Genomic DNA, 27,793 nt, shown 5'->3' with positions numbered 1-27,793 from the left:
CTAAACACCATGGTCTGTAACACACAATCCATGATTACCTGAGCTACCTGGCAACCACTCCACACTGCCGACTCACACTACATCTTACTTCTGAAATTAATTGTATAAAGGACTTGACCTTTGTCAATTCCATCTTGCTCATGTTAACTATCTGTTTCAGACTATCAGAATCTTTTCAGGTCCTGATATAATCATCCAGGGCATTTACCACTGTATGCAAACTCAAGTCACCAGACATTCTGAGGGCAGTCCAACTATGTCCTGATTTAAATCATTGTTAAAAATCAGAATGGAACCTATAGTGTACCACTATCTAGTATCTCTCCTTCCAAAATCTTTAACCTCTCTCCCTCCCCTTCTATGGCTGTGACCCTCCTGGGCCTTTGTTCTCTTCATCCAAACTTCCTTCACTATTCTGTTATTTACATTATGTTACCCACACCAAGACTCAAAACTTTAATGGTATCATGCAACTTAGCCCAGTAGTCATGACAATTACCTTCTGGCACTAACTTCATACTAGCTTTATCTCCCATTACTGAGCAAAACACTGCTTCAACTACATTCACCTGTTTCCCTAAATATCCTGCTTGATCATCTTTATCAAGTTTTATAAAAACTCTTCTGTAACGAACTCAATACAATCTACCCCTTCATCACTGTTACCCTCTGAACAATGCATCTGCTTCCTCTTTCACTGTAGTCTGCCTCTCATGTTCCATAAAGTCAAGAACTGGATCAAACTACCTTGTACGTCCACAGAAGTCTTCCTATTAAGCACACTATTTGTTAAAATGCAACAGAATATCTTGTGGACCTGTCTTGTCACCTGCATTCATAAAAAATGGTTTTATAGATGCTACACCAGCATACATCAACTACTTTGGTAAATAAAACCATCACTGCCTATTAAAATTTTAACTTTTAATATGCAGATAGAGACCCATCAGTCCAGCATTTATAACATAAGCACTATCAGCATTTTCAGCAGAATATTTCTATTATCTAGGAAAGTGATGGGCACTGGGGTCCAAGTGGCCCTGAGCTTCAATTCCAGGAGCACACCATACAAAGATAATTACACACCTGCTGCCTACCATTCTTCCTGGTCTTTGTGACACCACCAAATACTATGTTTACTTCCGAGTATCTCCACAGGACGAAGGGGAAAGCAATGCCCCCCAATTTATCCACAATAATCCCTACCACTGAATAAATAACTGCAAATAAAAGCTAGACGATCTTTAAATAGTATAACAATCCATAGCTAGGGGCGCCTGGGTGGCTCAGTGGGTTAAAGCCTCTGCCTTCGGCTCAGGTCATGATCCCAGGGTCCTGGGATCCAGCCCCGCATCGGGCTCTCTGCTCGGCAGGGAGCCTGCTTCCTCCTCTCTCTCTGCCTACTTGTGATCTCGGTCTGTCAAATAAATAAATAAAATCTTTAAAAAAAAAAAAATCCATAGCTAATATGGGAATGTTATAAATTCTTGAGTCATAAATAATAGATGAGAAGGCACTAGTGAGCCAGTCAGGTAGGTTATTTACCCAGCACCCACTGGATAAATATATAGTGGCACTGTTCTGAATGTCAGGGATATACAGAGGGAAAAAAAGCTTGTATCCTGGAGGAATAACCAAGTAATTTACAAAACCAACAAACAATTTTAAATACATCTGAACATTCTATTTTATTGTGTTCAGGGCACTGTCATGGGGCAACTGGATGGTAAGCTGCTCAAGTCAGAAAAGGCCCTCTAAGACCTCCTTGGTAAGACAGCAGCCATGGTAACTGGAGGAGCCTTGGAAAAAAAACAGAGGGTAGCCTTGCGATGGAAATAGTCATAGTTTATGTGGGGGACAAAAAGACAAAGTATGGATGGAAGGGCAAAAAAAGAAAAAAGTAAGGAGAAACCTGATCGGATAGGGCCCTTTTGGAAGCCATCATTAAAGTTTTCAACATGGGAATGTTGTGATCTAACCTATGGTAAGAGTAAAGGGACAGTGGAAAGCAATGAATAGCAGGAAGGTTCTTCAAATGGTACCTTAAGACTAAGGTGGTAGCAATGAAGATAGATGCCATAAACATTTTGGCAGTAGAAACAGGACTTATTTCCTGTGCTCCTTTTAACACTACCTAAACCACTACATAATTTAAAAGAATCAGGCTACCTGATGACATGACGTGTATTGCTGACTTAAACTGTTCTGTCTAGCCAAAGATAAGAACTTAAACTAAACAAACCTGGTATAACACTAAAGCTGTAGGGCATCCAGTAAGTCTCCCAAGCTATTTACTCTTCTGCAGAATAAATTCCAATTACTTTAAAAAATAAATCGAAGTAGTATTTAAAGGTAATAATGTAGCACCCTAGCACAGCTCCTGTGTCTTAACAAGCACTCAATAGATAACTATTTATTTACCTTTCCCAAGTTGAGATTTTGCTTCCCCTTTAGATCATCATCATTTAGGAAAAACATTTTTATTCCCCAAAATACAAAGCAAATATTGGCTGAAAACTGTGTCATTTAAAAAGTTTGCAGCTGCTTCTAAGTTCTTGCCTCTTTTTCAGTTGTTAGTACCAATCCACTTTACAAGTAATTCAGACACAACATATATAAAAATTTTAAATCCACAACATTTATATATATTTTAGTAAACTCTACCCCTAACATGGGGCTCAAACTCATGACCCTGTGATCAAGTTACATGCTCTACCAACTAAGCCAGCCAGGCGTCCCAAAATCTGTAATTTTTAGCCTAGGTGGGGAAAACCATTACTGAATCATACCAAAAAATAAGATCAAAACCATAAAACTATCTTTACGTTTTAAGTAAGCTCTATGGGGGTGGCTGGGTGGCTCAGTTTAAGTGTCTGCCTTTGGCTTGGGTCATGATCCTAGTGTCCTGGGATTGATCCTCACATCAGGCTCCCTGCTTCTCCCTCTCCTTCCCCCTGCTTCTGTTCCCTCTCTTGCTGTCTGTCATATAAATAAAATCTTTAAAGAAAAAAAATAGGTAAACTCTATGTCTAACATGGGGCCTGAACTCATGACCCTGAAATCAAGAGTCACATGCTCTAATGACTGAGCCAGCCAGGCACCCCAATACATAAACTATCTTGACCTAAGGTATTCCTCAAGACACTCAAAGTACAGGAAAGCAAAAAGAAACTATGCTTCAATCCTGTCTGATCTATAAATAATGCCAAACAGGCATTTTTTTAACATATGATCATCTACAACTAGAATAACCATTCCAATATTTCACATAAAAATTCACTTTACAAAGAGGTATAATTCAAGTAAACTCTCATGATACATGTAGGATTAATTCTCAAAATATGCTCCTTTAAGGAACACATTTAGAAGAGTACTCATTTCCACAATAAATACAAAATAGCAAAAAACATCCTAATTAACTTTAATTCCGTGTTTCTCTAAAATGTTTCATTTCCTCAAAAGTCTAGTCCTCACTGTTACATTAAGGCAAATCTCCCAAATCTGTTATCACCAAAATCCTACCACAGTAAAGCATCCTTTTTAAAAAAAGCAATGATGATACATCCAATTCATCCCAGTGGATATACAACACTACCACTAAAAATATCTTTCAAAAAGCACCAAAATGCAAATCCTCCTAATTCTTCAGGCAGTAAATAAACCTGCTCCCAGATAGGGGCTCAAATCACAAACCCAGAGTAAAGTGTAAGGAAATACAAGAATTAGTTCCTAGATGAATCAAAATGGCTGTTTGGATACCTATGGAACTTTCTGCGTTACAGTTTAAAAACTTAACTATATTAACAAGAGCAATGCAATTTTGGACAATCTTTATTTGTTAAGCCAAGGCAACTGCCCAAACTGAAAATATTTCATAATGAGTTTTTAATGGCACTAAAAATCATGTTAGAATTAGATTATGTATCATCTTCCTCTAATGATGCACTTAAGGATTTTAGGAATCGTCCAGAAATAAATTTTAGTGAGGACCTACCATAATTACTCTATTTGGTAGCAAGAATTAAGTGTGCTACAAATGTTTAATGATTCCTTTAAAAATATTAATACACAAAAATCACCACTTATACACTAAATAACCATACTTATTAAACAGAATATCCCTTTCTTTTTTTAAGACACTATGATCTCTCAAGTACCACTTTTCTAATGAAAAGTCTTTACATATTCAGTTATACACACCAATGGAGAGATTCAAGCAATATAAAAAGCAAAACATAGTTGGTTCCTCTACTTATGGTATGCCTTAAAATGTGGAACATCTGAGTATGAGGAAGAAATAAAATTCAGGAGAAATCAATCTGGAATATTAAGTTTACTTGGAATTACCCATAAAATATGTAAGCCAAACAAGGCAAATTTAAGAAATAACTGCCGAAAAAAAGGAAAAAAAAAGAAAAGAAATAACTGACTTAGTGAACCATTTACAAAAGTTCCTCCCCAGCTATATTTTTTGGTACATCTCTTGCGTTGACCTTTGACATCTTCAATTATAAAACGTACAAATCATCTCAGTCACAAAACTTAATAAAACTAGTTTAAAGATGAATTATATAAACTATAATTTGAATCATTAACAAACTTCTTTAAACGCTGGGAAAATTACTAGGTCCCCACACCGTCCATCTGGTATACTGAAATCAAATATTTAACTCAGTACAAAACCCTTTTTTTCATGAACTAAAAATTCATCATCATAAGGTCTTTGTGATGTATTTTAGAAAAAGGGATGGCCCAGGTACAGTCGGAATATAAAGGAGCCCTACCCTAAATACTTACTTTCTGAAATGTTTTAACATTCCCATTAAAAAGCCATCACTAAGCCAGAGGTTTCAAAGAACCCATAACTCAAGAAATCTGACACATTACTTTATAGATCCTCAGTCCAATCAACCATACCTGCAAAGAATACTGCTACAATGAGTACACAAAGAGTGTAAAAGAAGTGACTTATTAGCAATTCCAAAACCATTTTGTTAACTCTTATGCACAATAAGAAAAAACTTGGCTTTAATTAAAGATAGTGAATGTGGAGACTTTAGGAAGAAAAAACTTACCAGTTTAACAGCCTCCTGAGCTGCTTCTTTTGTACAAAAAGTGACAAACGCATAACCTCTATTGAGACCAGTGAGTGGATCCATCATTAGACGAAGATCCCATATCGGTCCAGCTTTCTCAAATAATGGAACAAGTTCATCCTCAAACAGATCTCTTGGGATCTTCCCCACAAATATCTGTAAATTAAACATGAAGTAAAAACCATGGAGAGTTTCTTTAGGAAACCAGATACCTGTGCATTTACTACAAAAGGTACAAGTTTTTAGTTTCTTTACCTCAGTGCCAACAGAAGGCTGCTGACCTGAATAAACGGAATCTGGAGGTGGTCCCCCATACTTCCTCTGTCCAGTGGTCACATCAAGTGTGTAGCCTGTTCTTTCCAAGAGTGCCTTGAAAAGTTCAAAAGTCATTAGTACATTTAATTCACAAGACCACACCCATGCATTTCACAGCTGAAAATCAATCTTGTTCAAATCTTTCCATTTACCTTGGCAACAATCCCTATAAACAGGTTTCTGGTATCTGGTTTCAGAATTTCTCCTTTAATGTACCCTGCAGTAGCTCTAATTTTTAGTGAAAATTTCAGGATCCTAATCAAATTATTTTCTGATCTTCAATTATTTAGCGTTTACTGAACAACACAAAATACTGATCCATCAACAACTTTTTAGACAGGGCCTATATCTACTCTGCTAATATCTCCTTAAAAGTTACTGCCCCTAATTTGGTTGAGTTTAACTCTCCCAGAGACGGAAGTAGGTAAGTTTCCTCTTCCCAAGTCTGGATTTCTAACTCAATAAATTCCCTATACCCCACACTTCTAATACATACTGCCATTCTGGTCATTTCACCAACCTTTGAACAAATTATACTCCCCAAACTAAGTCCAGAAACTTAGGAGTTACATGAAAAACCACCTCCTTAATGCACCTGACATTCAAGTGCCATACTTCACAGACAACATGGTTCATTCAGAATAAAGGAGAGCCAAAATCACTTGAAAACTATATAACTGCAACAGTGTGAAATGACTTCTATATTTTTATCTCCCTAAAAGCAAACTGTTAAAATTTAACACAACTCCTATTTACTAATCAGAGTGTTAGTTTCTCTTACCCCTTACTATAGGCAAAAAGTGTTAGAAGTGGTCCACTGCTAGCCTAAGAAAAAAAACAGGAATTATTCTCTTCCACCACCTCAACCGCAAAACACAAAACCCCTTTCTAAAGAATAAATTCTAATAATTAGCTGATAAATTCTGAAATAAAAACAAACTGACACCAAACATAATGACCAATTTTATCAAAATGCTATTAAATGACTTGGGGTCACCTCAGTCTCTAGAAATGAAAATGACAAGACATTTTATACATCTACCTGAATAATATTAAATATCTGTGAAAAAAATTATAATAAAAAAATTCCATTTCTAAACTCCCACAAACCACTACAGTATTTTCAGCAGTCTTTTTCTATTACACACAAATGTTTACTGAAGGATGCAACATTTGGTAACAAAAATAAACTGCAATCTACTATATTACTTTAACATAGATGAATCCATTAAATGGCTCATCTTCCCTTTTTCCCATATGTAATCCCTTTTTCCTTCACCTTCACCTTGTTTTTAACTATAATCTTTATTATGACCCAAATAATACCTTTATTATCAACTCCTAAGTAAAAGAAAACATCTCAAACATCCTATAAAAAATATCACTGTCTCTTCTTGCTGTAATTTAAATCACACTAAAGCTTTAAGCCACTCTCTCCCAAAAATAGAACAGAAAGTCACATAAACTAAACTTTACATTTTAAATAAAATTTTAATAATCATAACTCCTAAAAGGACATTTAACTAGAACTGACATTACATTATATTACAATGGGCACAACTATACTCCATTTCTATGGAGAAAGTTAGATTTATAATTCAAACACAATTCACTCACAGCTAGACCTGTGAAAGCCTCAAATTTATGGAGGACATTAACAGCTAACTCCTTATTCCAAGTTTCCCTCCTCCCATACCATTAAAACATCACTTAGCACCATTAATAACTGACTTAAACCATAACCTTTGGTTCAAGAGCACTAGTACACTGTATTAAGAGCACCAGATTAAAACTATTATGATCACTATGAACTAAAAACCAAAACAAAGATCAAAACCTAGCTGCATTTGAGTCCACTCACTGTTCTATGTGATCTTAATTAAAAAAAGAACTTCTACTCTAAGCCTGTTTCTTCATTTACATTTCCACACTAATCTATTTTATTGATAAAAGCTGCCTTTAGAAATGAACAAATTTGCCTTAAAATCAACAGTAATAGAAAAGAAAGAAGAAAGTATTAAAAATTCTAAAGCCATTTAACTTGGGGTTTGAGAATTCTAAGAAAAACAGTCAACCATTAAATGTACACTCCCCTCCAGTATGAAGTGACCTGATGCCCTCCCATTTTTGTTCCACTGTCACTAATTTGGGCTTGCAGCTTTTCAGAAAACATTTAGAAATATGGCAGACATATTTAAGTGTTTTCTTTAGAATACCAATAGCACTGATTTAAACCATAGCTCAGTAACAAGAGAAACTTAAAAGTGAGTTGTTGTAGAAACAGAAATAACTAAAGGCAGGAAACTTTTCAAAATAGTAATTAAAAAAGATTTAACAAATAATCTCATGATTATTAACTGTCAACATCTTGAAGAAACACACCCATTTCACATCCAAGAAGTATTCAGCAAAGCTAGAAGAAAGTTAAAAGCACTTTAAAACTGAAGGCAATTCTTTAAAAAAGCTTTTAAAGGCATACCTTAATTTTTGCCTCATCTGGTCCTTTGCTAGAATCTGCTACTTTGGTCCCTTGTTTTTCTCTCTGCCTGTAAGTCTTCATGACTCCACATAAAAAGGCACTTTTGTTCTACAAAAGAATTTTCCAAACAGATTTAACTATTGTCTTAACTATATCTAATCAAATGGAACAAACTATATCAAAATTACTATTTTATTTATACTGAAATTAGCATTACCTGAACATGAGAGAGATCACTGTCTTTAAACTGCTGAAGAACTGCCAATGCACCGTCTTCATTGAATTCTTTTAAAGCTTCGATAGCTCTTTCATCTAAATCACTATGTGCAACCAGCCCTGGAGAAAAGAAAACTTAATTAGTTGTCAACTTTAATATTTTTGGAAACTTTTTTTTTTTTAAGAGACCATGATTGCCAATACAGGTACATGCTTGCCAACTAAGAATTCTCCCATATCCCTTATCTATATAATGAGAAACACACATTCTTTAGTCATTCTGAACTGCACTCTCAACTAAATAAGGCCTCTCAACCACACTTGCAATAATGAATCAACTTCTTTTACATCATGTTCTGTGTCTAAGTCACTTAGTTCTTAAGGCTAAGTATTTCTACAATAAATATATAGGCTTACAAATCCTAAAATCAACCAACAAAGTACCAAGCATGACAACTGAACCTCTACTCAATTTCAAATACCACTAGAAAAAGCAACAGCCACACCAAGACAGACTACAAGTCTACAGTTACCGAGTACTTTAACAAGAATCCTACTATAAAAATACCCCAAAAAGTCACATGGCCTGTTCCCAACATTTTGCAGCTGTTGCTACCATCATATACTTATCCATCTGGCCAGCCAGTCTTTACCTCCTAACCCTTCCTTCTTCCCTCCCTCTATGCACCTTAACCTCTAGTTCACAACTATCACGACAGAGCAAAACTCTAGTTCCCACACTTATTGGAAACCACAAAAAGTTGCTATTTTAGCTCAAAGCCAGAAATCCAATAGAAAAATTTCATAATATAATTTTGCAAGTGTTAGTTCTTACCTGCAACGTAAATTTCATCTAGTTTTTCAGCAACTTTCTGTGGTAAACCAGCATCAAGCAATGTCTGAAAATTTTCTGAATGGATAACTGCAGAAGTAGTATCCATGGGCTCTTCAGTACCATTTCCATTAACATGTTCTGTAGCCATGTTTCCAGAGATCTGTTCAAACGCAATAAGCAAAATTAAACTAGGATCTTCAAAAAGGGTAGAAGAAATATAAGAGCCCCAATCTTTACTTTCTCTACCAATTTCTACACCAGCCAACCTGCACCTCCCTTTAAAGAAACCTTACAGTCACTATCGCCTGACAAGCCAGATTTGGAGCGTGGGGCACAGGAGGACAGATTCACTATGTTTTTCCTTAGCACCACCCCTGACTCACCTGCTAACACTCCCTAGGAAAAACCATATTACAAATGGAGCCCAATCAGCACGAGGACCAGCCAGCGTGCCACATGCAGCTGTGCCTGAACAGAAAATGAGGTGTGCAGAGAAAGCAAAGCTGGGCTTTTCTCTCTCCAAGGTAAACCCCCAAAGTGCGCGCTTTTCCCGCCTGCCGCTTATAGATCAGTAACAACAGCCAGCGAAGAACAAAGCGCTCACACAAGCTACCTTTCTACCACCCAATTTCTCCACCCTTCACCCCCGCACCCCAAAGCCCGCCCCCGACTCCGCACCCATAGCGGCAGCCTCACCGCTGCGGCCACCAGGAGCCCATTAGAAACACGTGCTCTGCGCCTTCAAATGTCCTACAACTTCCTTCAACGGAAACCCACCGAGTCCCAGGCCAAGACGACCATCACCGGCTCCCAACGTCAACCTGAAGCCAAGATCCGAGCCCCCAGAAGGCAGCAGCAGGACAACCTCGCCCCTTCACACCGAGGCCGCGGCGGCGCCAGGCCACAGGCTCTCCCCGCCCCCCCCCCAGCGCCGCCGTCTCCGCCGTGACACATGGCTCTCTCCGCCCCGGGCGCCGGCGACCCCCAGTCGCCCGCCCGCCCAGCCGAGACGTGAGCCGCGGCGCGTGGTGCAAGCCCCCACCCCTCGCCCGCCCGTGCACTGACTGCGGCGCCGGGGCCAGCTGTCCCACCCCCGGCCCAAGGCCGGCAACCCAGCAGAGTGAGGGCGTTCCGCGAACTGCCTAACGCCCGCCGGACCGCAAGCACCACCCAAGCTTGCCGCGCGGCTGCGGGACGGGACCCGCTCCTCTCCGCCCACTCCCGCGCCGCGACGACGGCCACGACAGCACCAACTCCGCCGCCGCTCGCGGTCCGCGCGGGCCAAGGGGCCGCCTCCTCCCCGGAGCGCCGCAGACAAAGCCCGAACGGCGGCAGCACATGGAGAAGAGGAGGAAGTGGCGGCGCGGGCCGCGGCCTACTCTCAAGCAGCCCTAGTCAACGTGCTCCTCTCCCCCTTGGAATCCATTTTCCAGAAAAGCCGGTTTCTCCCCACACCTCCCTCCCCCAGCTCACTCCACAATGTCACGGTGCTCCCCTCCCAGACCCGGGTCCAAGCGGTCGTTACCTCCCCGTTGGGCTGCGGCGGAAGGATCCTGTCCGAGGAGATCGGGTTGCGGGAAACGCGTGCTCGCTGCTCCCTGTGTCCGGCGCGAGTGGAGCTGTTGTAAAATGGCGGCCGAAGCTCACGCCGCTGGCAGCAAACCCGATCCAGTTCCACTCGCCTCCGAGCGCGCTCCCGGTGCGCGCGCGCGCGCCCGCGTGACCCCCCCCCTTCCCTCCCCTCCCTCGCGCGTCCGCTTCTCTCACTCACTCCCTCTGCCCCTGCCCTCCTCCAGCTCCTCCTTCTCCCCCTACCACCACGAGCCTCCGTCCGGCTCCTTTCTCGGCCTTTCTTTCTCCCCTCCCTACTCCTTTCCCCCACCACTCCCAGTGCCGTCCGCGGCCGCTCAAACACGAGTGGCCGCCTTTCCCCTCCTCGCTCGAAAGCTCGCTCACACCCTCCCTCGCTCGCTCTCTCGACTCCGTCCCCCAGTCCCAGCCGAGTCGGCTCCTCTCTTTCTCTCTCCCGCGCTGACGTGACGACGTAGTCTACGCCTCGGGACGCGCGCCCGCGGGCTCCGCCCCCACGCCCCGCCACCTCCCTAGCTCCTCACCTCCCGGGGGAGGGGGGCGCGAGACCCCGCCCTTCCGCTCCGGCGGCGACGGAGGGGCCGACAGTGAATGAAAGGCCCGCCCCTTCCCCTCCCGGCACTCCCCCTCCTGCTCTCCTCCGTGCGGGGCGGGCCGGCTCAGCGTGTCCCTCTCGTTCTCCTTTGTCAGGAGACAGGCATCTCCCCACCCCGCCCCGCCCCACCCCACCCCACCCCCACCGCAGCACCACGCGCACGCCACCCCCACCGAGCTCCCGTCCGCCCTATCCCCCGCCCCGTCCCGGGCCGGCGGGGCGGGGGGCGCGGAAAGCTACCGCAGATCCCGGAGGGCACCCACCGGTCCGTGCGCGCCCGGCCCCCGCCCCCGGCGCCGCGGCCGCGGAGCCGTTCCCGGCTGTGTCCACGCCGCCGCCGCCCCGCGCTCTTCTCGCTCGGGAAGCTGCAGGCGCACGTGTCCCCCGGGGCGGGGCGAGGCAGACAATGGGGCGGCGGGGGGAGGGGAGTGGCGCGGAGACCTGTAGACCTTTGGTTAACCTAGATGGTGGGACTTGAGTGCGGGAGTCACTCTGGGAAAAGCAAGTCTCCCCGGCCGGACAATGGGACCTCTGGGGGCCCCGCGCCCACGCGGCATCACTTTCGCGAAATCCTTGGGCGGAGGGAGGGGCGCCCGGGGCTCGGACGAGGAAACCCTGGCTGCTTTTGAGGGGAACCGGGCTGGCTCCAGTGGAGCCAGAAGCGACTCCAGCCGTGGGATGATACGAAAGCCAGATTTGGAAGCGAAACCGCCCGGTGGTGAAGAGTTGTGCAATAGTCTGTTTCAGTCTCTGGCCTTTTAAGCAGTTTAAGGGCTTCCTCAGAGCACAGTTTGAGCAACTTGAAGCAGCACAAAAGCTGCGTGGTTAGGGCAACTGTGAAGAACATATCTGTGTTTCTTTTTTAAAAATCTTGGCAACTAAATCTTATGTGAAGTGACATTTCATTTGTAGCCATTTACTAGGTGTAAGAAAGACAAGACAAAGACATGAGAATTTCAATCGCCGTTTAGATACTAATTTTATCCAATTCAGCTGTAATAGAAGAGTGTCCTTTTGGTTAAAAACAAGCTTATTTTTAAGAGCTCACTGGTTCCCGAAATAAGCTCTGTGATGTGACAACAAACCAGTGGTTGGAGGAAAAGTTAGATGAGTGCTCTTGAAAGTGCTTAAGCACGTAAAATGTCAGATTATTTTCCAGAGGTAGCTGGATCAAAATATGAAATACTTGACCAAAGTACTATCTAGCCAATCTGTTCAGCAGAGATCTAACATTTCCACCACCTAACAATCCCTTACTATTTATTAAACATGTATCTGCTATGGTGTTCAGCTAATTCAGCAACAAGGATTTTAGCTCATAATCCAAAGGTAGATAATGTTAAAAATGAAAAATAGCCCAAATGTTTACAAAAATAAAAATAGGGTAATAATATGAATTAAAAAATGAAAATTATGAATCTGAACCATCCAATGCTTTTTTTTTTTTTTTTTTTTTAGATTTTATTTATTCGTTTGACAGAAAGATCACAAGTAGGCGGAGAGGCAGGGAAGCAGGCTTCCCGCTGAGCAGAGGGCCTGATGTGGGGCTTGATCCCAGGACCCTGAAATCACGACCAGAGCTGAAGGCAGAGGCTTTAACCCAAGTTCCTTAAAAAAAAAAAGGTACCTCGACCTAGGCAATGTCTTCTACCAAGTACCCAAGACTCCCAAATTAAAATCTCTAGCTCTTCTCTGACCTCTAAATCGTTTGTCTAATCACCCCCTAAGTCTTTATGTGAAGTTTCAGGCCCTTCACAACATTTAAAAACTGACCCCATGATCTTCCTCTCAATCTTCTAACTCCAGAGTTCTCATCCCAATGAACATCACCCGCTTGAATCCAGGAGCATTCGCTGTGATCTAGAGAATAATACAAGACACTAACTTTTCCCTCTCCGTGCCATATCAGTTCACCAAAATCTTGTCAATTCTGTGTCCCTAATGTAACTCCACTTCTCTATATATTGTAGCTAGGGAACAAGTTGCCATCAACTACCACCTAGACTAATGATGTATAGCCTCCTGATTCATTCACCTTGCAGCTTTCCTAATGCATTTATAACCCAAGAGTCTCCCCCTTCCTTCTCTTTTAATTGCAAATAAGACCCTGTGGAGCATCCACTTAAAACCCTTCATTAGTTTCCCATTTCCCTTAGAACAAAAGCAAAAATCTTTAGCTAGATCAACAAAGTCCTCCTTGATCTATCTAACCGGTCTCCCCAGCCACATTTCAGCCACTCTTTCAACCTCAGCTGGCTTTCTTTCAATTTTGGCATTTCTCAGGTTTGTGCACACTGAGGGCTTACAAAGAGAAGTGCCTGATACTCTAAACAGACCTGAGAAAAAAGCAATCAGCCATGCTCTCCGTTTGACACCTTTTTGAGTAAAACAATAGTATCATTTTCCTACTGATCTACAGAAAGAACTTGAGGCTTGGCTCTAAGAATTACTACCACACTGAAACGTAGGAATACTTACTAATACTAAAAAACAAACAAGCAAAACAAAACAAAACCCCAAACATACAATAAAAGGAAAAAAAAAACATAGTAGATTGATTTAGTATGGTATATACATTGGGCTAGATTAAAATGTATCTGAAAGATCTGGCACAAGAAAGTGCTCGATAAGTATGTGTTCTTACTAGCTGAATCTTTAGTACTTAGTACAAGATGCTTACTAAATATTTGCTGAATAAAACTGGAGAGTAACAGGCTGAGACCCAACCAACCTTGTTCTAATATCAGATCTGCTTTAAATGGATAGTGTGTGGTTAAATAAATCATTTTACTTCTTAGAATTTCTATTTCCCATCTATAAAATAAATTTATGGAAACATAATTTTTAAGATTTCTTTCAGCTCAAACATTTTATAATGTATAAAAAAATTCTCAAATCCTTTCTCTTTCATTACTTTAAAAATATTCAAGTGTCCTGGGGCGCCTGGGTAGCTCAGTGGGTTAAGCCACTGCCTTCAGCTCAGGTCATGATATCAGGGTCCTGGGATCGAGCCCCACATTGGGCTCTCTGCTAAGCAGGGAGCTTGCTTCCCCCTCTCTCTCTACCTGCCTCTCTGTCTACTTGTGATCTGTCAAATAAATAAATAAAATATTTTTTAAAAATATTCAAATGTCCTATTTGCCATTTAGGATCTTCCCCATTTGAATCCCAACTTCACTTTAAAGCAAAGTGGACTACAGTTCCTCTTATAAGGACCCTTTTTCCAAACAAAAGAAACATTAACAACAACAAAGATTGGTAATATCCAATTTCAGTATCATCCCTCACATAAATGTGGGAAACTCAACACACATTTAATGTTAGTAAGAAGATAAATTAAGGGGTGCCTGGGTGGCTCAGTGGGAAGCCTCTGCCTTCGGCTCAGGTCATGATCCCAGGGTTTTGGGATCGAGCCCCACATCAGGCTCTCTGCTCAGCGGGGAGCCTGTTTCCTCCTCTCTCTCTCTCTGCCTGCCTCTCTGCCTACCTGTGATCTCTGTCTGTCAAATAAATAAATAAAATCTTAAAAAAAAGAAAAAGAAGACAAATTGGTAGAACAAAATAATTTGGCTGTCATTTTTACTCCAGTATTGTTTGTAATGCTGTATAGAAGTGTGCATATGTGTGTGTGTGTGCTTGAAATATATATAACCTAGGGGTGCCTGAGTGACTCAGTCATTAAGTGTCTGCCTTCAGCTCAGGTCATGATCTCAGCCTCCTGGGACTGAGCCCCACATCGGGTTCCCTGTTCAGTGGTGAGTCTGCTTCTCCTCTCCCTGCTGCCCTCCCTACTCATTCTCTCTTTCATTCTCTCTCTCTCAGATAAATAAATAAAATTAAAATATATATATGTATATATAACCTAAACATCCAGTAATAGGGTACTGATTGAATAAATTATAGTGCATTCACATAGTGGATTATTCTGGAGCCATTGAAAATAATGAAGTAGCTATCAATGCCCTAACATGGAAACATATTCAGGTTACATTCTTCAATTAAAAAAAAAAAAAAGCCACCTACAGAACAACGTACAGTGTGACATTTATTCATTCAATTTAGCACCTTCTGTGTACTAATGTCCATGGTATGCACTAGACTTACAATGATGTACATCAAGATAGACATAGGTGATCACTGACTCATGAAGCTTGCAGGTCTGTATGTATGTGTATAACCAGGTAAGCATAGATATAAAGATTTTTGTTTCTATAGAAAATAATTATAATTATAGAGAAGGATGGTATGGTGGGAGATCATCACTTTTTACTTCATACACTTTTGTGATAGTTGTTACAATAAATATTTTATTTTTATTTTAGTTTATTTATGTTATTTGGGAGGGGTAGGGTGAGGGGCAGAGAGAAAAGGAGAGAGAATCCTAAGGAGACCCAAGACTAGCATGGAGTCCAACATGGGGCTCCATTTCATGACCCTGAGATCATGACCTGAACTGAAATCCATAGTCAGACACTAAATCAACTGAGCCACCCAGGTGCCCCTAAATATGTGTTTTTAAAAAGTTAATTATTGTGCTCACTTTGGTAGTACATATACTAAAATTGGAATGATACAGAGAAGATTGACATGGCCCCTGTGCAAGGATGACATTCAAATTCTTTTTTTTTTTAAAGATTTTATTTATTTATTTGACAGAGGGAGATTACATGTAGGCAGAGAGGCAGGCAGAGAGAAAGAGGAGGAAGCAGGCTCCCTGCTGAGCAGAAAGCCCGATGCGGGACTCGATCCGAGGACCCGGGGATCATGACCTGAGCTGAGGCAGTGGCTTAACCCACTGAGCCACCCAGGCGCCCCGACATGCAAATTCTTGAAGCATCCTACATTTTAAAAAATAAATTAAATTTTAAAAATTAAAAAAAAATAAAGCTAATTATTTATGTACCTCATTACTGTCCTTTCGTCCACAAAGTAGTGAAAAGGTTAATTTCATTGCAGTTAATGAAAGGCAGGCATATAGGCACACCTGTCTGAATTTTTTGTCATCCAAAATTCTTGCACTTAGTGCTACACTGTTTAGAAAAAAATCATATTTTCTTTGTTTCAATGTTTCCTAAACGTTCTTCAGTTACCATATATTACTGTGGTAATGGAGAGGGGACCCTAGAATTAATACGGGAAAAATCCACAATACTCCATCATTCTTTCCACAGAATCACGAAAACCTAGAGTCAAAAGAGACTGGAAGTTATTCAATTCCATGTTCCTAGTACTCAAGATCGTTTTTTGGAAAAAAAGAAAGAAATGGATTATTTTCCTCTTTTAAAAATTGGATTTTTTTTTTACTTAAAAAAAGAGAGAAAATTTTCTACAACATCTCTGACATCTTATCTTTATGGTAATTAAAAGGCTGACGTGTTAAAATTTAAAACATCTGCTTTGCAAAGACCTTACTAAAAGAATGAAAAGGAAATCTACAGATTGGGAGAAAATCTTTGCAAAGCACATATCTCCTAAAGGACTAATATCCAAAATATACAAAGGACTCTGGAGCGCCTGTCTGGCTTAGTCAGTGGAGCATGTGACTCTTGATCTTGGGGTTGTGAGTTCAAGCCCCATGTTGAATGTAGAGATTACTCAAAAACTAAGTAATTAATTAAAAATTAAAAAATCTTTTAAAAACTCACAAATATACAAAGAAATCTTAAAACTCAACAATAAGCAAAAACCCAAGTAAAAGATGAGCAAAAGACTTGGATACCTCACCAAAAAAGATACACAGATGAGGGCCACCAGGGCCCTGGATTAGGCTCTCTGCTCTGTGGGAAGCCTGCCTCTCCCTCTCCCAGTTTCCCTGCTTGTATTCCCTCTCTTGCTGTCTCTCTCTCTCCATCAAATAAATAAAATCTTTTAAAAAGTGGCACCTGGGTGGCTCAGTGGGTTAAGCCGCTGCCTTCGGCTCAGGTCATGATCCCAGGATCCTGGGATCGAGTCCCACATCAGGCTCTCTGCTCAGCGGGGAACCTGTTTCTCCCCCCTTTCTCTTTCCCTGCCTGCCTCTCTGCCTACTTGTGATCTCTGTCTGTCAAATAAATAAATAAAATCTTGAAAAAAATCTTTTAAAAAGAAAAGGTATACAGATGAAGATAAGTCAATATCACATATCATTAGGGAATTACTAATTAAAATAGTGAAATACTACAACACACTTACTATAGCCAAAATCCAAACCACAGACAGTAAATGGTGGCAAGGATGTAGGGCAACAGAAACTTTATTTATTTTTTAAGATATATTTATTTGAAAGAGAGAGAGAGAGACAAAGAGGGAGGGAGAGAGTACAAACAGGGAGAGGAGCAGAGGGAAAGAAAGAGAAACAGACTCCCTGGTAAGTGTGGAGCCTGACATAGCACTTGATCCCAGGACCCCAAGTTCATGACCTGAGCTGAAATTAAGAGTCAGAAGCTCAACCAACTGGCCACCCCAGGTGCCCTAGGTAACAGGAAGTTCTAATCATTGATAGTGGGAATGCAGAATGGTATAGCCACTTTGGAGGACAGTCTGGAAGTTTCTCACAAAATTAAACATACTCCTACCATACGATTCAGCAGTTGCATGCCTTGGTATTTACTCAAATGAGCTGATAACTTAAGTCCAAACCAAAACCAAAATAAAACAGAAACACCAAAACAACAACAAAAAGCACATAGGATGTTTTGTTTTGTTTAGGGGAGGAGGGGTAGAGGGAGAGGGAGAGAGAGAATCCCAAGCAGACTCCATACCCAGCATGGAGCTCAGCATGGAGCCTGACACAGGCTCACAACTCTGAGATCATGACCTGAGCTGAAATCAAGAGTTGGACGCTTAACCAACTGAACCCCCAGGTTCCTCCAAAAATGCACATGATATTTAGAGCAACTTCATTCATATTATCAAAACTTGGAAGCAATCAAGATGTCCTTCAATAAATGAATGGATAAATAAACTTTGGTATTTATATAATGGAAAATTATTCTGTGCTATACAGAAATGAGCTACCAAGCCATGAAAAGACATGGAAAGATCTTAAATGCTTGTTGCTAAGTGAAAGAAACCAATCTGAAAGGGCTGCAAACTATATGCCATTCTGGAAAAGGCAAAGCTATAGAAAAAGATCAGTGGCTGTAAAGAGTTCAGAAGGAGGGAGAGATAGATAACTAGGTGGAACATAAGGAATTTTTAGGGCAGTGAAATTATTCTATATGATACTATAATGGTTAATACAGGTCATTATACATTTGTCAAAACTCATACAATATACTGAATAAAAGGTGAACACTAATGTTAACTGTGGACTTTAGTTAATAATAATGTATCAATATTGGTTTGTCAATGGTAACAAATGTACCAATTATCACACAATGTTAACACTGGGGTAGAGGAGGACTGGGGGAGTGAGTATATGGAAACTATTTTCTGCTCATTTTCCTTAAATCTAAAAATGCTCTTAAAAATAAACTCTATTAATTAAAAATGTCAATGTTTTAAATATACTTGGAATTCTAGACATTCTTTCATTGCTTTTAGCTTTCTTTTATTTGCTTTTTTTTTTTTTTTAATTAGAAGTCCAATCTCAGGGGCACCTTGCTGGCTCTTGATCATGTGATCTCAAGAACATGTGACTCTTGATCTCAGGATTGTGAGTTTGAGTCCCACATTGGGCATAGAGATAACTTAAATTAAGAAAAATAACTTCTAAAAAGTACAGTCTCATTTTAGCTGCTGGCACTTAAATTTTATAATGAAAGTGATGGATTAAATTATAAGAAGCCACAGAATTTATGCAAGTAACTAAAAAGAGAAAGAATTAGGTACACATAAACCATAATGGTTTTATCAAAGTATTCCCACTCTATTTCGAATGGAGTCCCAGACTACAAGCAATCTTTGGTTGTTCCGATTTTCATGATGAATGAGGGCACAAAAGAGGAAAATAGAACGGTAAGTCTCATACTGAACATGTCCATCATGGTGTGTCTCAAAGTTCTTTTCAAAGGTAACCTTACCCAAAGTCCCTGATAAGGGAGCAGCCTAGGCTGTCAGAGTTTTACTCTGTAACACCACTCATCCTTGTCTTGCCAGAATTTGCTAAACCATCATCAGGCACCAGACTGTTCTTAGAGAAAAACCAGAGAGTCAGTGTTGTGAGGAAGGAGTTAGAGCTGGGCTACGAGAGATCATGTCAAACTAAAATTATAAAAAAACAGAAACCATAAATAAGAAGCTGGAGGAATCCACTCACTACATTCATCGTTCCACAAACACATTCTGAGTACCAATTATGTGCCAGGCACCGAATTACGTTCTGGGTGAATAAAGTAGAAAATCCCTCTTGCCTTCATGGAAACCATAGCTAAGTGAGGAAAATAAACAAACAAACAAAAAAACCAAGCAAACAAAACATTTATAAAATGTGATAAATTCAAAGAAGAAATTAACATAATAGAGTTTTACAGAATAGGAGGACCTACTTGGGCTGGTCAAGGAAGGCCTTTCTAAGGAAGTGATGTATAAACTAAGACCCGAAAGAGTAAACCACGGAACATGAAGAATAAAGGAGAGCTGGAGGAACATTTCAATCAGAATGAATAGTGTATGTGAAAACACTGAGAGGAGAAAGAGCTTGGCCTTTATTGAAAGGAAGCTACTGTGGCTGGAGTATATTTGGTAAGGGAGGTAATGGCTCAAGATGAGTTTGGAGAAGTTAGCAGGAGTGGAGCCAAATTACACAGAACTGTGTGAGTTAGTGCAATGGGAAGCCACTGAAATTTTTCACAAATTTAAAATTAGTATTTAGAAACAGAATTGATATTGGGGGTTGATGATGGAGATGGAACCAGGTAAAAGATGAAGTTACTTGGACAAGAGTATTGCAGAGGAAATAGAAAAGAGGTGGGCATATTCAACAATATATTTTGTACCAAGTTTGCCAAGGACTCAGTAGGGGACTGAAAGTAGGGAGTTAAGGTGGAAATTGATGGATGTTGATGCTATTTTTTGAGTTGAGGAATTCTGAGAGAATAAGATTTCAGGAGTGTGTCAAGAATCAGCAAAGCAGAACCACTACGAATATTACAAAATGAATTTATTATAGGAATAAGAATTAATATGATGAGAGAAGCTAAGAAATCAATGGTTCAAAAGGGAAAGTTGGAGAATGAGAGCGACTCACTAACCAGCCCTCCTGAAACTTGGGTGAATAAGGGAAACCTTGTAGGAGAATCTGGGACCAAGAAGGAGAACTAGTAAAGAGCTATAGGGAAGGCTGTTCTGTGGCTGGTGGCAGGCCTGGAGTTACTGTTGATTAGCAGGATTAACAGTTGAGAAGAAGATCTAGGTGCAGACCAAGAGAGGCAGAGACTAAGCTGAAGCCACACAGCACCATTACATCTGTTTTTCACTACATTTAACCATTAATTCAGACAAATTTTTATTACTACAATTTAATAGTATTTAATGTTTAAAGTAATATCTACACCCAACATGAGGTTTGAACTCACACCCTGCTATCAAGAGTCACATGCTCTACCAATTGAACTAGCCATGCACCCCTCTTTGTTTTCTTTTAATCTAGAACCAAACTGTCTAATCCAAAGCCACTAGCCACATATAGCTATTCAACTTAAATTAATTAAACTGAATAAAACCTAAAATTTAGTTCCTAGTCACAGTAGCTTCTTATCAAGTGTTCAATAGCCACCAGTGGCTAGTGACTATGATTTTGGATAGCACAGATACAGAACATTTCCATCACTACAAAATGTTCTACCAGATATCATGAATCTAGAACAATCTACTTGCATTTCCAATTATCTTGTTATAAAAGTATTTAGGGGCCCCTGGGAGTTGCAGTCTGTTAAGCAACTGACTCTTCGTTTCTACCTGGTCATGATCGCAGGGTCCTGGGATCCACAGTTGGGCTCTGTACTCTGTGAGAAATGTGCTAGAGATAATTTCCCTCTCTCCCTCCACTCTTCTCCCCACTTGAGTGGTGCTCTCTCTCTCTCTCTCTCTCTCTCTAAAATAAAAAAATAAAATCTTTAAAAAAGAAAAGGTGTTTAAAGCCATGTTAATGGATACAATCACTGAGGTAGAAGAGTAGGAAGAGAATGAGGACAGGAAATCTAAGCATTAAGTCCTGGTAAAGCCCAATTTATAGAGAATAAGTAAAGACAGAGCAACCTGTAAAGGAAGAATGAGATGAAACGGCCAGAACGGTAGAAGAAAAAACAAGAGTGTGAGGTTTCAGTAAGAGAGGAGGGTATTTAAGGAAGTGGAAAGAATCAATTATGTTGAATCAATGTGGTTAAGAGCTTAGGGTAAGACTGGAACAGAAACGGGATCTTAAGCAGAGCAGTTTCATTAACAACGTAAGGGTGAGAGCCAGCAAGGAGCTAGTGGGAGGGAGGTGGAGGCAGAGTATCTGGACCGCTTTTTCAAGACCTTTGAGAAAGGGGCCAGAAAGATACATGGTTGCTTAAGGAAGATTTGAGTTCAACACAGGGCTTGTTGTTGTTGTTGTTTGCCTTGTTTGGTTTGCTTGTTTTGGTTTTTAGGATGGGAGAAGCATATTTATATACCTGTGGATAAAATACAACAACAACAACAACAAAAAGGTTGAAGATGCAGGAGAGAGAGGAGCTGAACAAAGGAGTAAGGCTTCTGAGAAGATAAGTGTGAAGAGAATGGATGTAAATTGTAGAGAGAGGGACTAGGCCAATGGGAAGCAGGAGAAAAATAGAGCAAAAATTCAGACATAGGGAAAGATATTCTGAAAAAGAAAGGCCACACACAGCAAGAGAAGAGACACAGAGTCCCTTTAGCCTCCTGAGTTCTATTGTCCCTCTAGGTCCAATTCCTGTGACTCCTAACTGGACAATCATTCCATCACTGAGTCTCAGATTCCTCAGTCCCCTCCCCAATGCTCACCCCTCTCCCACGTATTAAAATAACAATCTATTTGGCTAAATTGAGTTCCTTAATCAAGGACAAAAGGACCCAACTTGAACATACCATTTAAAACTGAACAATTGGGACGCCTGGGTGGCTCAGTTGGTTGGACGACTGCCTTCGGCTCAGGTCATGATCCTGGAGTCCCGGGATCGAGTCCCGCATCGGACTCCCAGCTCCATGGGGAGTCTGCTTCTCTCTCTGACCTTCTCCTCTCTCACCTTCTCACTCTCTCTCTCTCAAGTAAATAAAAAAAATAAATAAATAAAACTGAACAATTTACATGAATCAATTGCATCACTTTGTCTATTTCTTCATCATAGCTGATAAAATGTGACCTAATTGACTAGTTTTTCTTTCCTTGTATATGCATAATGATTTGTGAAGTGGTTGAAAGACCAGCAAGAAAAGAGTAGGGATTTAAATGTCCTAGGTAGGGACGCCTGGGTGACTCAGTTGGTTAAGCAGCTGCCTTCGGCTCAGGTAATGATCCCAGCATCTTGGGATCGAGTCCCACATCGGGCTCCTTGCTCGGCAGGGAGCCTGCTTCTCCCTCTGCCTCTGACTGCCATTCTGTCTGCCTGTGCTCGCTCTCTTTCCCTCTCTCTGACAAATAAATAAAATCATTAAAAAAAATAATAAATAAATAAATAAATAAATGTCCTAGGTAACTGGTCACAGAATCTTCCAAGAAAAGAAAGATCATCCTATAGTTTATCAGAGAGGTAACTTGTATATCTTCAGCTTTGTATATATTTTAAATATATTTATTGTCTTTTCTTATAAAAAATAATGTATGCTTTTAATTAAACTTCAACCATCATATAAATATATAAAGTAGAAATAAGTCCTAGAACTTCATTGCCAGGGATGATTACTATACAAAAATACAATCTTCTGATTTTTATCTCTCCACACTTTATCTTAGCCAAAAGGCAGAGAAGCGATGACTTTTATCTCTCCAGATACTAATATTGTATTTATATATTTGACAATAATAGTTTCATATGATATATAATCTTACTAATACAATATACTTTTTCACTTAATATGTATATTTTGGACACCTTTACTGACTTTTCACAATCATCATTAATCATTGTATTGTTATACTCTTACAATAATAAACATACTGTTATACTTCCTTCAACTGACTGATAGAATTTCAACATATAAAGCATATGGTATTTTACTAAAGGAACATCTAAAATCCTTGCCTTATATTAAGAAATTTAAAAATATCAAAATGACAAGCCTTGTTCACATTACTAATGTACTTAATCTGATTAAAGATCATCGTAATGTATATGACTGCCGGTCATTGGTTACACACAAGTTCAGAGACACCTTGAATTCTTTTGAAGTCAGCATTTGACAAGTCAGTCTTCCACAGGCTAAAGCTGAAATGTAATAATCTAATAGCAGATTTTAGCCTAGTCCCAAAGCTAAAGCCAAATTTCAGTGTGGTATGTATAGCAAAAGGTATAGACTTGCAGCCAAAGCTGCAATTACAGGCAAATTTATGATTTCAAATATTTTTCACTTTGGAAAAATTAGAATGAAAATAAATACTACACATACCATTCCAATCAGAAATTCAGAACTATGAAATAACATAAGGTAAAATTTTAAAAGGAAAAATGAGGAAAAACAGAAAAAAATTAATTGAAAAGTAAGAAAAGAATGTAATTGATTTATATACCTCCAAATTATTTTTCCTCCTAAAGAACCAGTAATGCAGACAAAAGGCAGCAGTTTAATTGAGGAAAGAGGGTAAAAACACAATTCAGAAAATTAAGAATAATAATACAATGACTGGAACAAGATTTTTTTTTAAATCATGTCTATTTTGGAGTGCCTGGCTGGCTCAGCTGGTGGCTGTTGTGACTCTTGATCTTGGGGTTGGTTGTAAGATCAAGCCCCAAAATGGGTATAGAGATTATTTTTAAAAAAAATCTTTAGGGGCGCCTGGGTGGCTCAGACGTTAAGCATCTGCCTTTGGCTCAGGTCATGATCCTAAGGTCCTTGGATTGAGACCCAGGGTCCTGGCATCCAGCCCCGTGTCAGGCTCCCTGCTCTGCGGAAAGCCTGCTTCTTCTCCCACTATCCCCTCCCATGCTTGTGTTCCTTCTCTCGCTGCCTCTCTCTTTCTCTGTCAAATACATAAATAAAAATTTTTTTTTAAAAATTAAAAGTCTTTTTAAAAATCATGAATATTTTACGTACTACTTTTTAATGACTGGCCATATATTTGGAAATACTGATAACATTGAAAATAAAATCTTAAAAAAATAATCTCTATACACAATGTGGGGCTCAAACTCACAACCCCAAGATCAATAGTTACTTGCTCTATCAACTGAGCCAGCCAGGTGCCTCTATTTTTGAGTCTTAATTACAGTAAACTAGAAAGTAAATAAAACTTCCTTAAAATAATAAATAATATTTTCATGAAATACAGGTAATATCACACTTAATACTGAAATACTAGTGTTTCCATTAAAGCGAAGAATACAAAGGGGAACTGCCATCATTACCTTATTACCTAACAAGTTCTGAAAATTATAGCAATTTTTTAAAAAGATTTTATTTATTTATTTATTTGTTTGTTTATTTGAGAGAGAGAAAGAGCAAGACAGAGATAATGACAGAGAGTACCAACGGGGAGGAGAGGGAGAAACAGGCTCCCTGCTGAGCAGGAAGCCTGACATAGGGCTCCATTCCAGGACCCTGGGATCACAACCTGAGCCAAAGGAACACACCCAGATGAGTAAGCCACCCAGGCGCCCCTGGAAATTCTAGCAATTAACGTAAACAAGTAAGAAGCATAACTATAGAAAAGAGAAAAATATTTATATTATTATTTACATATGATAAGATTATGTACATTTATAATTGAAAGATCAATACAGTAGCCAGATAAGAAAGCAATCACTAGCTTTATTAGATTGACTGTATGCCAGCAATTCCTGGTAATAAAAATATGGTGGAAAAGACTTTGGATTCACAATAATGATGGTTTTACACATATGTGTGTGTGCATATTCACACACATATACATACACATTATATTTCAATGCTTAGTCACCTTTAAAAGAATAAGAAGATCAGGGGGGCCTGGGTGGTTCAGGTGGTTAAGAGTCCGACTTTTGATTTCGGCTCAGATCATGATCTTAGGATGGTGAGATCAAGCCCCATGTCAGGCTTGGTGCTGACTGTGAAGCCTACTTAAGATTCTCTCTCTCCCTCTTCCTCTGTCCCTCTCCCCATGCCCCTCTCTCTCTCTAAAAAAAGGAAAAAAAAAAAGGAAGAAAGAAAAGAAAAAAAATTATGAAGATCATATATCAGGAAAATTATAAAATTATATTCAGTGATTATAAAAATAAGACTTGTATAAATGGAGAGAAAAAGAGATAAATACTCTAAATGAGATTGACTGAATATTGCAGAAATTGTCAATAGTCCCTAAATAGATTTGGAATAACCCTCTAGAAATGAAGTTACCAATATATGTCAAGGATTTTAAAATGATAATATTCCTTGAGCCAGTAATAGTTTTGCTTCTCGGGCTTTATCCTTAGAAAATAATCATAGACCTTGAAAACATTTAAGTACAATGTGATGCACATATAATGGTATAATATGTTTTACATAGAAAATAGAAAATATGTGGGGCATCTGGCTGGCTCAGTTGGTAATCTGACTCTTGGCTCGGAGACATGAGTTTGAGCCCCATGTTGGGTGTAGAGATTACTTTAAAAAAAGAAAGAAAAAAGAAAATGTGTTTTTAACTCAGGGCAACATTACTTGCTGAGCACTTCCTATTTGCCAGATTCTGTGCTCAACAACAGAGGTAGAGATAAACAAAACAGTCATTGACCCTTCCCACATAAGACCAAAAGTCACCTGAGTGATTTTACAAAAAGGTGATAAATTCAATGCTTGGGAAAGAATGCTGTTACAGTCCTTAGGAAGAGAGACTTACCTGAACATAGGGGTCAGAGAAGGCTTCCCAAGGAGGTGATGTCTGTACTGAATCCTCAAGGCTGAGGGGGTGTTATCTAAGTGAAGACCTAGAGAAAGAAGGTTCCAGGCTGGACGAAAACATGCAAGTGCTGGGGTAAGAAACATGCCTTCTAGTAGTGGAGAAAAGTTCATTGTAGTTGGAATGCAAAGTGCTTAGATAGGCAGAAGACAGGTCTGGGGAAGGAAAATTAATTGCAAGATGTCATTGTGGAGAGATAATCTACAACCAGATTATGAAGGCCTTTATCGTCTGGAACTGAAGCATTCAACTTTTTTGACCATGACTCAAAGAAAGTGATAGAGTTCATAATGCCACCAATTTATAAATTTCATAGATATGTATATATGAACCATATTTAATGACAATATTTTTACTATGTGCAAAGCACTCCTATATTTCCTATTTCATGTTAAATTTTACTTAAAAAAAAAATGCTGTCTGCCTCCTCTGAGACCTTGAGTGAATTAGAAATAAGCATCCTCTCTGGGCAATTGCAACTTAGAGACTCTAGGCCCAGCCTTGGAGAGTAAAAAGGGCAGTAGAAAGTGTCTTCATCCAAATAAGATGCCCCTTCCTCACAGTGGATGAAGTTCCACAGACTTGCCCCTAACATTTGCAAAGCTTAGGGTAAGAGTACAAACACAGGCCCACATCTTAACGTTGTAGATCAATCTAATTGACTATTAAATAAGTGTGTTCTATTCTTGTAACTTGACACATAATTTCATAATGACTTAAAAGACCAAGTTCAAATTCAAAATTCTTGGACTCAGAGTTCAGTGTTGGGATATGACTTCAAGCATAGTCCCCTTCTATTTCTACTTCCAAGTCATCCTGTACCAAAAAGGGCCTTGTTCATATACATGTTGACATCTTGACTCACTTGTGTTACTTCTATTCACCATTCCCTTTCTCCCAGCAAACAATTAGAAAGTGGATTCAGAACTGTTTGGACAGGGAATTCTATGGTTCTGGGTATCTGAACCCAAATGGGGTTTTTGTATGAAAGTGGCATTGCCTGAGGACCCCACGAGCAGTGTTCTCTAAAGACTTGCTGTTCAAAATGTAATCCACGGACAAGCATCATGGGCATCACATGAAAGCTTGCTAAAATGAAGAATCTCAAAGAGGGTACCTGGCTGGCTTCGTGGGTACAGCATGTGACTTTTGATCTTGGGTTATGAGTTGAAGCCCCATTTTGGGTATAGAGATTACTTAAAAAAGTAAAATGTGGGGGTGCCCTCATAGCTCAGTCATTAAGCATCTGCCTTTGGCTCGGGTTGAGATCCCAGGGTCCTGGGACAGAGCCATGTATTGGACTCTGCTCAGCAGGGAGCCTGCCTCCTCCTCTCTCTTTCTGCTTTCCTCTTTGCCTACTTGTGATCTCTGTCAAATAAATAAATAAAATCTTTGAAAAAAAAGGAAAATGACTTAATATTTACAATTTAGTTCAGTCTTGCTATAGGATGGATTGGTGAGCGGCAACCTGAGCTGGCTACATAATTTGCTGTCTAGTGCAAAATACATATGTAGAGTTTCTTGTTGAAAAAAAAAATGGGAAAAATGTGGCCTTAAAGGTATTAAAATATAAAGCTTTTTCATTCTTCCGCAGTCTTTCCCCTCACTTGTCATAATGTTTTCTATTTGTTACCTAACATTCTAAATATAAAAAAATTTAAAAATTTAAATTAAC

The 27,793-nt window shown here is 39.8% G+C and overlaps 1 protein-coding gene and 1 non-coding gene across 7 annotated transcripts in view; one reads left to right on the top strand and one right to left on the bottom strand.

Annotated features, from left to right (window-relative positions):
- Nucleotides 1–10,993, bottom strand: part of LOC101684509 (synaptotagmin binding cytoplasmic RNA interacting protein) — a 30,856-nt gene extending 19,863 nt beyond the window's left edge. For 4 of the 6 annotated variants that reach the window (XM_045075861.1, XM_045075862.1, XM_004773576.3 and 1 more), the window contains exons 1-6: nt 10,467–10,599; nt 8,942–9,101; nt 8,108–8,226; nt 7,891–7,998; nt 5,352–5,465; nt 5,076–5,252 (exon numbers count right to left, since the gene is read on the bottom strand). In XM_045075861.1, the coding sequence (XP_044931796.1) occupies nt 5,076–5,252; nt 5,352–5,465; nt 7,891–7,998; nt 8,108–8,226; nt 8,942–9,089 (666 nt within the window). In that variant the 5' untranslated portion in view covers nt 9,090–9,101; nt 10,467–10,599. Of the gene's footprint in view, nt 1–5,075; nt 5,253–5,351; nt 5,466–7,890; nt 7,999–8,107; nt 8,227–8,941; nt 9,102–10,466 lie in introns of all 6 variants that reach the window. The other 2 variants (XM_004773577.3, XM_004773578.3) reach the window with 2 other exon arrangements.
- Nucleotides 10,994–15,658: 4,665 nt separating this feature from the next.
- On the top strand, nt 15,659–15,765 carry LOC123390942. Its single transcript, XR_006605538.1, has one exon. It is a non-coding gene; the product is annotated as a U6 spliceosomal RNA (small nuclear RNA).
- Nucleotides 15,766–27,793: the final 12,028 nt, after the last annotated feature.

Source organism: Mustela putorius, unplaced genomic scaffold (genome assembly GCF_011764305.1).
Source record: "Mustela putorius furo isolate JIRA1106 unplaced genomic scaffold, ASM1176430v1.1 tig00000166_pilon_pilon_pilon, whole genome shotgun sequence".
Taxonomy (NCBI): domain Eukaryota; kingdom Metazoa; phylum Chordata; class Mammalia; order Carnivora; family Mustelidae; genus Mustela; species Mustela putorius.
This window is presented reverse-complemented; position numbering and strand designations above follow the sequence as displayed.